The sequence below is a fragment of the Contarinia nasturtii genome, unplaced genomic scaffold, assembly GCF_009176525.2.
Source record: "Contarinia nasturtii isolate CC-2019 unplaced genomic scaffold, AAFC_CNas_1.1 Cnas_scaffold_187, whole genome shotgun sequence".
In the NCBI taxonomy this organism is placed as follows: Eukaryota; Metazoa; Arthropoda; class Insecta; order Diptera; family Cecidomyiidae; genus Contarinia; species Contarinia nasturtii.
This window is the reverse complement of record NW_022197544.1, coordinates 4,786,085-4,797,878: the sequence shown is the minus strand read 5'-3', so window position 1 is coordinate 4,797,878 and position 11,794 is coordinate 4,786,085. Positions and strand designations below refer to the sequence as shown.

At 33.1% G+C, this 11,794-nt stretch overlaps 2 protein-coding genes across 3 annotated transcripts in view; one reads left to right on the top strand and one right to left on the bottom strand.

The window, feature by feature from the left end:
* Positions 1–94: 94 nt before the first annotated feature.
* Positions 95–8,911, top strand: LOC116336703 (protein kinase 4). Of its 2 annotated transcripts, none has more exons than XM_031760744.1 (5): positions 95–645; positions 5,397–6,024; positions 6,128–6,390; positions 6,450–6,682; positions 6,808–8,910. In XM_031760744.1, the coding sequence occupies exons 2-5, from the start codon at positions 5,520–5,522 to the stop codon at positions 8,042–8,044; spliced, it is 2,238 nt and encodes a 745-aa protein (XP_031616604.1). In that variant the 5' UTR covers positions 95–645; positions 5,397–5,519; the 3' UTR covers positions 8,045–8,910. The 2 variants fall into 2 exon arrangements, with proteins under 2 accessions (XP_031616604.1, XP_031616606.1); XM_031760746.1 differs by lacking the exon at positions 95–645 and adding an exon at positions 4,866–5,065 and having other exon boundaries at positions 6,808–8,911.
* Positions 8,912–10,904: 1,993 nt separating this feature from the next.
* The window catches only part of LOC116336705, a 6,677-nt gene continuing 5,787 nt past the window's right edge, over positions 10,905–11,794 (bottom strand). The window contains exons 3-4 of the mRNA XM_031760748.1: positions 11,582–11,631; positions 10,905–11,479 (exon numbers count right to left, since the gene is read on the bottom strand). Coding sequence (XP_031616608.1) covers positions 11,000–11,479; positions 11,582–11,631 — 530 coding nt within the window. The 3' untranslated portion in view covers positions 10,905–10,999. The remainder of the gene's footprint in view (positions 11,480–11,581; positions 11,632–11,794) is intronic.

The window sequence follows — 11,794 nt, the reverse complement described above, 5'->3', positions numbered from 1 at the left end:
TTTAAACATAGTGAACGAGATCAGATGGGAGCCAAAAATAGACTCAAAATTTGTTTAACATAAACTTTTGGAGACAGTTTCAAACAGTGTGTGGTTTTATTATTATCTCTTTTTTTCTATTTTCGTCGTTAATTGGAATAAGAACGTCTACCAAATCGAGAAATAAATAAAATCGAAAGAATAAATATTTTTGTACCTAAAAAAAAAGGAAAAAAATACAAATTGTGTTCGCCTGTCGTGAAATCAATAATAGAAATAATTTCTAGTTAGACCCCCCCATTTGTGTTCCATTAAGTAATAAAAAAAAATATACGCGCTTATCGTAATTTCGAATCGTTGATGTAAAATTGTACAGTAAATTGACTTCACATATACAATAAAAACGACGAAAATGTACGACGTGAACGATATTCATTGAAAATTATTGCTTACTCTGCATTCTTTGACGACACTTCGATTTTGGAATGAAGTAGCCATCAACATAAATGCATTCTTGAACTATATGGCCTCGACAACTCGGACCGAACAGTAGATATATCGTGAAATTGATTCCAGTTATTATCAGCTAAAGGCAACTGTTCTTCTCTCTTCCTTTTTTGATGAGCCGAACACAAACACACACACGACACGGACTATGTACATTATGTAATTTTCATTTATATTTACATTTACATCTGTATTTATTTTTGTTTTTGTTTACCTTATTTTATACGAAAGAAAACAAACAAAAAAAAAACACTATGTAGAAGATAAAAGCAAAAAATAAAACCAAAACAGAGAAACAGAAGAGTAACATTTACCAGGAAGTGTTGAACTACTGATAATTGCATTAGAGAAAATTGAGTTGAAGTACACCAAGAGTACACCACATGTACAACATAAATATGAAACGCCCGTGTCTCACGGACTCAGTATCCGGTTTTACAAAACAAATATTACTGGATTGCGATTGGTTCGCAAGTGTATTTCTGTGAGCATCCAGTTCGTATATGTTAATATGCTTAATTTCAGTTGCCAGTCGCTTTTGCAACGGCGACTTTATTTGTAGGATCATTATTGGTTTACATCAAAGCGACATTCTCAGCTCGCGTTAATTCCTCTCTAATGATTTCAAAGAAGAAGCAAATGAAAAAAAAGAAGACAAAAAAACAAAGGAACTTTCGCCTTTTGTCTGTGGACTAATGAAGTTACCATAGATAAAATTGCAACAATTTCTTTGGCGACTCATAACTTATCCACATAATGACAATGAGAATTTTCATTCGTTGAAATGAAGACACTTAAATGCATTCAAAAAGCTAAACTTCGTTCGCTAGAGTGAAAATAAAACTCACTTTTCGAGATAATGTAGGGAAAAAAATCCATTGAACAACTTCCGAAAGTCTATTGATTACAAATCAAACGTATCAAGTAATTCAAAAGCACGCTCAAAAATGAACAATTGTCTACGAAAAAAAAACTTGATGTTTTTTGTTGAATTTTTCACGATGAACAATGCCTTGTCGAAGGAATTATCAGCTTTGTTTTCGATTTCGATGTGCAATCAACTCAGTACTGTTTGATTTTTTTGATGAACGATGCGAGAAGTTATGAAATATTCATAATAGCTGCTTACATGCTATTGAAATCTAATACAGTTGAATGAAATGCATACTACGCATGATGTATGTAAGCAAGGAAATGCTTATCAAAATATATTGAGCGAGTTTGTATATTTCCATAAACATAAACACATAATAGATTAAAAAAGTGAGAAATAAATCCAATCAAAACGATGAAGTGCTAATGTTTAGCTTCTTCTTCACACTTCATATGTGCTTCTTTCATTTTCAATGTAAATAGTAAATTTGATTCTGCTTATTCATTGCGATCGCATCAAATATAATGTGCGGCTCTGTTTGAATTTCAAAAACTTCTTTAAAATAACGAGATAACTCATATTGATGGCTAATGAGATCAATTATATGAATGTATAATGTACTTGGGGCCCAATGTAATGTTTCATATTATTTCTGTAACAATAAGAGAATTCTGTCTGATTACAACATATTATCGGCTTTTCTATTCAAAAATGAAAAGTTCAGGCAACTACTCGTGACAAAATGGGTTTAGATAGGAATCGACTATCAATTCAACGTGCACATAAAAAAAGTGTTCAAATAAGGTCTTCAACCGCAAGCAATTAATTTGAACATTCATATTTATTGGCGATTGAGAAAATCCGAAAATTAAATAACACACAACATCAAATGTGTTGATCAGCAAAAATTAATGGTAATACGTGCACATTTGCTACCGACATTTTTATTAACAAACATCGATTTTATAAACAATTTCTGATTCAAATGTAAAATAATGCTCCTTGTTTTTTTTTTGACGATTTTTTGACAAGCAAGCGAATGAATACTTTGTTAATACCACAATAATTTGCTTTTCTACCACTTGTATAGTTTGTGTGCGACCTATCTATAAATGTACACGCATAGCGGAGGCGATGAATGTCTTCCACATATGCCAGCCTGAATTAAAATGAAGTTTAAAGAAAAAAGAAGAAGAAAAAACCACATTTTATAAACTATAAACTCCCATCTGTTCGATGTTTGCAGTTGTTCATTCCATTTATACCATTGTATCATATAAATTGAAACTAATAATATTGAGAATAGCACCGAAATTGGGAAAAAAAAAACATTCATTCAAACTCACGCATCCGTACGGGGGAGAGATGTTGAATAGAAAATATAACGAAAATGGTATAAAACTGAAATAAAGCAAAGCAAAAGGCAAAGCAAAACAAAACTAGAAAATAGCGCTGATTATTTATTGAAATTACAACGGGAATAAGACACATATTTTTTTTTATTCATAAGCATGAAATTAAAAAAAAGGTCTTTCTCTTTTGGGCGCAAAAGAAGACAATAAAACATGCATTACGTACTCGTGCGCGCTCGCACACACAATTTATGTGAGTATTGAGTATGTGCATGGTGTATGGCATACAAGGCGAAAACATTTTATTGAAAATTCAATAAATTCATTTTAGTTAAGCTGGTGTGTCGCACTTTATATTATTTTATGTGGATGCCTGATGCTCATACACCATGCATACGTTGCAGTAAAATACCAAACCGAAGCGATCCGAAACGGAACGAGAGAAAGGGAAAAACACAAACAATTGTGTATATGCTTTCTTAATTGTCCCATTTTCGCCCGTTTTTTTTTTTTCAAATACATTATATTTTATAAAGATTTCAATATGCATGTGTGTGTGTGCATATGTGCGTGTACGCGTAAGCATTGTTTTTCCATTTTTTTTTTTTTTTTGTTATTATTTAATAAAGTAACCAAACTAAAATGCCAAATAAGCTCACACTGTACAAAAACAGTCAAAAAATTAATTCTTTCTTTCTGATGATTATAATGTCGACCTTTTAGCCTAATTTGATGCACCTATTTGTATAAATTTCATCACAGCTGCTTCACTTGTGTATTTGTGCTACAGAATATATTTGCTGTTTTGTTTTTTTGCACCCAAGCTTAGCCATCGCACACTGTGTGTGATCAAAGAGATTTCGACCGAAACATTGTAATACACGGAGGAGCCCAAAATGTTGAGTGCAAATGTTTAAAATAGTACCACATTTCTTTTTTCGGTGGAAATTTGATATGTCCATCATAAAGTCATTTGCAATGGGTGTATGGATGGAGCGTGCGTGTGTTTTCTATGCAATCGAGTAACCACCATTCGATTCGTGTTTTCTATGGTTCAATTCAAGGCCATCATTTACCTTGTATATGTACCGTTCATCCAATGAATGCTGCTCATAATATCGTTTAATTGGACTATGGTGGTCGGTTATTGTTGTGTTTTTCACCAAAATCTCAATTGTTTTATATCATATGTATATCATGCACGTATGCCATACACCATATTATTGGTTGACTCATGCTGCTTTTTCAACCGTACGAAATTAGCTGATGGCTATTATGTTGAAATGTGATGAAGAAAAATGAAACATATATCGTTTATACGTTGTTCAATAGCACTTCATTGTAGTACAGTTTGTAATTTTTTTATTGATGTTTTATTTTATTTTTTTTTGGTGAAATGATCTATCTATATACAGAGAGATAGATAGATGAAAATCATTGACACTGGCCAATGCAGAGATAAATAAATGTCGATTCCACATACACATGAGCCAATTTAACAATTTAAAAAGAAAGAAAAGAAAAACAAAACAGCAACAACACTCACATCATTTTAATATGTGCGTAATATACAATTTGTACACTGAAACCAATCATTGCTCTGAAGCTATTCATTTATCTTTCTTTTTTTTCGTCATCGTCGTCGACATTGTCGACTTTTCACCATATGTGGAATCGTTACATCGAAATAATAATGACAATAATAATAACAATCATTTTCATATTTTGCTTCTAAGCATCTTTTGCTTTTCTCTTTTTGCATATAGTGGAGTTCGTGATCCTCCTTTGTATTCATACAGTTCATATGCTTTTGTTCTCAAAATAATACAAACATGTACAATTTGACAAGCAGCAACGGCGCGCCAACCAAACACACGCGTGCAAAGATTTTGAGTGGATGGAAAAAATTGAGCTTTCTTCAAGTCAAGCGTCAATCACTTTGTGCTTTATTCGTCTTCATCTTCTTTTACGCTGTCGTCTGATTTTGTTTTTTGTGTTTTTTTTTCTTTGCAACATTGCTTTGCATTCAACCAATTGATAGAAACTCTTTTATTACCAACAAATCTGCTAGTAGATTATTATGAACAAGAATATCGATACATTTATACATTTATATATGCGTGCACATCGACCAAACAAAAAAAAATGTAGTGATGAAACAAACGGAGAATGAACTGTGAATGGTGTGAAAGGTGAAATGATTTTCAATTAACTTGCGAAGAATGAACCTTTCGAGAGCTAGTATAAGAAAGACACTGAAAAAAGCATACCAAAGAAATATGGCATGCTATGCGACTCGAGCCAAACAAGAAAGAAAAAAAAGAGCGTATATTGTAATTAATGGGGAAAAAAGGTGATTGATAGAGAAAATGTGTATGTGTGTATTTGTTCTGCCATGAACCGTTGAATGAACTCCTCCACTATAACAATCATACGAATTGCAAATCATTTATTTTCACTTCAATTGAATCATGTGATGCATGTGCCGTTCGATACTGAGCCTTTTTTTCATGTAAAAAAAAATCGTATAAAATACACTTTCTTGTAATTGGTTTTTTTCTTCTTCTTCTCGTCAATGTGTTTGTTTCTCATTTTTAAATCGGACATGTAATATTATTAGCAACAAAAAACAGCTTCACACATTGATTCTTGGATCTGTTTCTTTTCTCCTTTTCATCCAATAGGTGTCAAATATAGGGCGATAAATGAAACAAAACACTTAATGGATTTTCCTCTTCGAATTGTGCCACAATTGTCAAAAGGAAAAGCACCTTCGATTGGAAAGCATTTAGCAAGGGAATAAAATAATGGCAGCATCCGTATACGGAGGTAGTCCAGCCCACCATAATCGTATTGTGCACAATTCAAATGGATTACCGAATTCACATAATCAAATTATGGCGGACAGCTTATCACATGGACATTCAACATTTTACCATGATCCTGCATCTTATTTGCCACACCAAAATTTCACCTCACTCAAACATTCGACGGCTTTATCATCGATATTTGTAGCACCACCACCCGTACCACCACACCAAATTCCGCCACTGCCAAAGAAAACGAAAAAAAATTATCGAACAATCAGCGGTGGTACAGTCATACATTCAGGAATGGTAACCGATCAACAGCAAAATTTTGTTCGAAACACCAAACGCAAATCAGCCGTTGAACTTTTGGCCGAAAGCAAACCGTATTACGTAAAATCAGAGAATGTATTGGATAAAAAACAGCAATTACTGTATCAAAGTATGCGAACACCATTCGCAACCAAATCAAATACCAACACCAATTTACCACCATCTAGTGCATGTAAGTATTTGTCGGTTGCATTTATTTTGATTTGTTTTTTTGTTCGTTTGAATTCTATTCCATTAATTGGTGTTTTTTTTTTTGGCGTAATTTTATATGCAAGGTCTGATTTCACCATCACATACATTTCCACATCAACGAGCGTCACATACGCTGAACAACCGTCGATCTGTGTCAGCCAATTCGGAATTGCTTCAAATAAAGCTGAGGCGGCTCATTAATGACTCATCGTCGCCAAAGGATAGCGTCTTCGATTCGTATGTACTTGCATCACAACAAAAGAATCGACGGCCCAGCTTTGATTATGAGCACACAAAATTTGATCCACCACAACAATTTTCATCACCAAAACGATTTAATCAAGAGGTAAATAGTGGTTTTATTGTTTCTGAATGAGTTTTTATTCTTATACAATTCGATTTTAGCTAATCATACATCCGGTTAGTGATTTGAGTAATGATAACGATGTGATGTTTCCAAGCGCATTTCTTTCACCGCAATCCTTACCATCAACGAATACAACATTTGATGATATTTACTGTGATTATAAAAGTTCTTCAATACTGAGTGACTATCAACCGATCAGTCCACCAGCCGAATATGCCGAATTCAATGATTCACCGATACACCAAAGGTCACACCGAAAAGATACAAATCGGTAAAAGAAAAATCCATATCTCTGCCATTTTCATCCAATTTTTGTATTTGTTAATATTACACTGCGAATGTGATTTTAAATATGCCTGTGCTTGTTTTTTTAAATTTATTTTTGCGTCCATTTAGTTCTGTAAATTATCAACGATCCTATTCCCATTCGCAAACTGTGGACATAGAAGAGCCAGACTATGAGTCACCAACCCATAATAAAATAAATCATAAATCCTTGCCCGATCTGCATACACATACGCAAACTAATCGTAATTCACCTTATAGCGAATATTCAGAAGGTCGTGGAAATCGCTCGAATAAATCAAATAGCTCATTGAATCGAGACTCAGGTGGATCGTCAGGACATTATACTCACCGAAGCGAGCCTTTTTACAAACAAGAACCGCATAAGATGCCGCAATCAAAACATAATAAACCATATTCTAACTTCCAACAGCAACAGCAGCAGCAGCAGCAACAACAAAAATACTATGGACCAGATAATCGACGAGATAGTGGTTCGTCAACGCAGCACAGCGGTAATTCGTATTACAATGCGTACGGCGGTGTCACTAGTCGAATTGATTGCATCGAATGTGATAATAATCAAAGCCCAACCGATGCCAATTGCTTACTTAACTTTACAACGTCTGTGGTGCCGGAGGCATTCCAGGATCATTTTAGCGATAATGATAATGATAAGGATATAAATGAAAAATCAAAACAATATGTAGACGAGCCCATTTTACGGGCAAGTAGAGCATCAATATTTTACAATAATACAAGAAACTATGAGCCCGATTTACAGGGAATGTCGATACCATTACCTAGCAATGATTTATTATCACCAATTGAAGGTGAAATCAGTCCACCATTGGGAACATTTAAACGACAAAAATGCTTTCGTATCAAGCAGCATCCATCGCGTCATCCATCGCCCAGCGATCGAATTTCGAATGCGGTTGCAATGGATGATCGAAAGCCAATTTTACGATCGAAAAGTGATATCAGTCATCGGTATTTTAGCCGAAATGTGCAAAAAAATGATTCAATGTATTTACCCGAAAATGGAACAATCAATGAACAACAACGTGCCAAATCCGAAAATTTCACCGAATTAGAACGTTTTTTTGATCGTCTCGGTTTATCCGATGACTATAATAATTCAACCGATTCAAATCGTTCGAGTCCCGTTTTCTTCTCAGACGTTGCAACTGTTGATTCGGATCAATTGCCGGACAGTACCGAAACTCAACTCGAAACACAACCATATCGACCAATTGAACCAGCACGAACGCAAACATCAATTGTCGAACGCAACGCTCGCATTATTAAATGGTTATGCACATGCCGGAAAATGCAAGTGACTTGAGACAACAATTTAATCTGTTGTGTTCAACAGCAATTTGTCATTCTAGTTTTCTATTAGTTTTCTATGTAATCGCATGTTATTTTGTTACAGAAAAATACACATAGACACACACACATAAACATATTCGTATATGTATAATATCTTTATTAGGAGACTTCAATAACCCAATTAATTATATTTTTTAAAAAAATATTTAGACAGATTATGAACGATTGAAATACAAACAATTCGAGAGAGAGAGAAAAAAATTAGCATCTTCATGAAACCATCATGGGTTTTTGTTTTTGAATTATCTATTTTAGCATACTAAATGCTGTAAGCCATTAATTTCTTCAATTGTGTGTTGTACTGTTTGTCCAAAATTTATTTTTAAAAAAAATCCATAAATATAAATAAAAGTTTATCACTGTTTGAATTGTTTTGAAAAACGAATTGGTTTGCAAATGTGATGGTTTTTCACTCGAACACTCGAGCTCTTTTTCTCTTTTCAAATTGTTTGCATTCAAAGTGTGTTCATCAAAATAATTTTTGATTAAATGTAGCATATGAAAATCGAATTGAAAAACAATAAAATTTGAAACAATTTCCGGCGTTTAAATTTTTGTATGTTGACATAGGTCGATTTAGATGACTTAGATTCAAGTATAATTACATATATTTATTGATATTCGTTGAAAAAGAATTAAATTTACCAATAACTTAAAAAACAATAAAAAAAATAATGTGTATGATAGTGGTAAAGAATTACATATTTTGTTGCAACGATTCCGAAAAGAAAATTCAAATATACAAAATTAAGGTAAACTAAGGCAGTTAGGTCATAAATCGATGTGTTAATTCATTTTATCGATTTTTTTTTTTATATAAATTTTATTTTACGAAACAGATGTTGTGCAAAAATTCATTTTAATATTGTGTGTGTACAATGTTTCTTTCTTCTTCAATCATTGCAACAATAAATGTACATTTTTTGAGCTACTTCTGAATTTATCCTATATAATAATAGACTATTTTCTGTTAAAATGAGCGATAAGTTGTTTTCTTTCTTCAATGAAAAAAAAAGTTTGATTAAATTTTACCGGAAATAATGATGACGTTGGCGAAATATTTTGCGAGCGAAAGTATCACCTTGAAATTGGTATCCGCTTTCATTGTTTTTTTTTTTTTATTTCAGGATTGTTTTCTCTGTCAATCTGAAGGTAAATTGTAAAGTCTATGGTGGTGATTGTTTGTTCATTAAAAATAGATTGTTCAATCAGATGACCGTGTAAATTTTACGGTATACTCGAATAACAAAGAAAAAACCACATTCGTATATTTGAACTGAATTATAAAATTTCATGGTCAAATCAAATGTTTGCGTTTTTTGTTTGTCTCTTCGTTGTGTGTTCATGTTCATGTTCAATTTTCTCATTCGTTTGTTTTTATTGCAAGAAAAATGTGGATAATTTTATCAGCACCGGAATCGAGTTTTTTATTTTGCGTATAATGTAATCGTATTCAAACCGCATGAATTCATGAACATGTTTGAATTGAAATAGAGAATACCATTTATTAACACATCGATAATAAATAAGTAAATTTTGCGGTAATGTAGCGACAAAAAAAATCGAAACTACGAGAATATTATCTTGGTGCCAACTTGGTACCTGCGTTTAACTAATGTTGAAAAAGCTTTGTTTCGACATTACGTGGACAGCGCCCCATTTTACGTAATTAGCAAAGCGACCGATGTAAATCGATGCACAATGATTTTCATTTATAACAAGTTTTTATAAAATAAATTCCATTTAAATGTTAGTCATCGTTTCGTTCGTGTTGAGTCATCAATTTGTATAATTTGATTTTCATGTGACAATGCAACAAATGATTGAATTGCAGTATTTTTTTTCATGCACTTTATATATTCAACCAATTCAAGAATTGTGATAATTTGCGTTCGTACGCATTTAATAATTGTGAGTTTGTTTGTGTGTGGGTGCTCGTATGTATATACTATGCATTATCTCGACACAAATTCTTCATGAAAACCTCATTAAACAAAAAGATTTTTTAAAATTGTATTTTGCACACAGTGTGTGTAATCACGTGAGAGACTGTGATTCACAATGAATAGCCCGGCATCATTTTTCACATTCTTTCTCCCTCCTTCTTTCGTTTGCTCTATGTTAAAATAGTGAATAGAACCTTCGCTTTTATGAATGGAATATTCTAATGATGAAATGAATTTGGGTCAAAAGCCGTTTTACGTCTTTAAAAAAAAGAATGAATCGTTTCGTTGCGGCTGGAGAAAACAATCTAAAAAAAATGCAAAAAAGCGTAAAATTATCACTAGAATCATTCTTCTATGCACAGCTTTCAAGTCAATGTTGTTGTTGTTTCCGTATAGGTGATTTTTCTGTCAGTTTGATGTTTCTATGAATATATTTTTTTTTTCATTGCTATCGTCGACGATCCATAACGAATTTGTATACATGGTTTACGATTTGATTGCTGTGGTGAAACGCTGATTAGCTAAATGACCATTGAAACTTTACTTGAACGTTTTTGACAAGCTAATGTCAATGGCAAATATGGAGAAATGAATATATTTTAGTACCCGGAAGGATGTGTCGTTGATTATATCCATATGCCAACAAATGCCTATTCAAAATCAACGTACAATGTCATTGCACAGGAAATTCTCGGTAGCAGTGCGAGCGCGGCCACGTCCACGAGCTAGAAATCGCTGTCGATCACGTTCACGTTTTGTTCCACTCATTCCTGATATAAAAATCACAGTAAATCAACTGAACGACAAAAGAACATTTTGTTTCATCGAAATTTGACATAACATTGTTATAAAAAACAAACAACATCGTTTTACAGTATGAACAAATGAGAATATCCATATTCTCGGCTTGTATTTGTATTAATTGTAAAGAAAACATATTCAGAAAATAACAATCATTCAAATTAATTTTGTCCAGTTTGCCTAAAACTGGCTACAGAATGAGGAAACATTTCCATGATAGCCTTTGCAACTGCATCATCATTATCTATAAGTGTATGGACATTTCTTTTGGTTGTTTCTTTGTTACAATCATAGCTCAAATTGGATACCGTTGACACTACACCTCTCACTGCATGAACTTGAACAGCTATATACGAAGAAAATCTATCCAATTCGACTGGGCATGAGATGGTAAGAGAGTCTTTAACCTGAGATTCAAAATGTTCAAGACACTTAGCTACTTTGTTCTTCTGGGCGTTCAATTTGTATTTGGATATGATGTCTGGTATAGCAATGGACAACTCATTTCGATTAGTTGGAATGGTGTAAGCATTGAATACTTTGTCAATCGCATTTTTGCCAGCTATGAAACACGCGATTTTTGGAAGAATGAGATTCAGGCCAAGTATCGGTTTTCCGTGCTTTTGAGAAAATTTAATAGCCTGAAAAAGTATGAATTTTTTTAAAAATGTCATTGATTATTAAACAATGGATAACAATTTTGAACAATGTTCAAAATAAATCTTTTTAACAAACGTGCATACATAACCAAAGAGGATGACAGCTTCTTGCAGAACATCATGGTATAGGTTTGCTATGCACACAAAAAAATTTGCGGTAAATTTTAATGTAAATGCGGTTACTGAGTAGTGTGTGGTTAAATTTAAAGGCAATGCGGTTAAAATTTCGTCATTTGGATTCTTTAATATTAGAATTCACCGCAATTTACCGCATTCATACAAAAATGACCGCACACG

Excerpts from the sequence above, each read along its gene's own strand:
- LOC116336703 (XM_031760746.1), top strand. The coding sequence starts at position 5,520 with ATGGCAGCATCCGTATACGGAGGTAGTCCAGCCCACCATAATCGTATT. Across the intron at positions 6,391-6,449 it reads CAAAACGATTTAATCAAGAG|CTAATCATACATCCGGTTAG; the intron begins GTAAATAGTGGT and ends ATTCGATTTTAG. Across the intron at positions 6,683-6,807 it reads CACCGAAAAGATACAAATCG|TTCTGTAAATTATCAACGAT; the intron begins GTAAAAGAAAAA and ends GCGTCCATTTAG.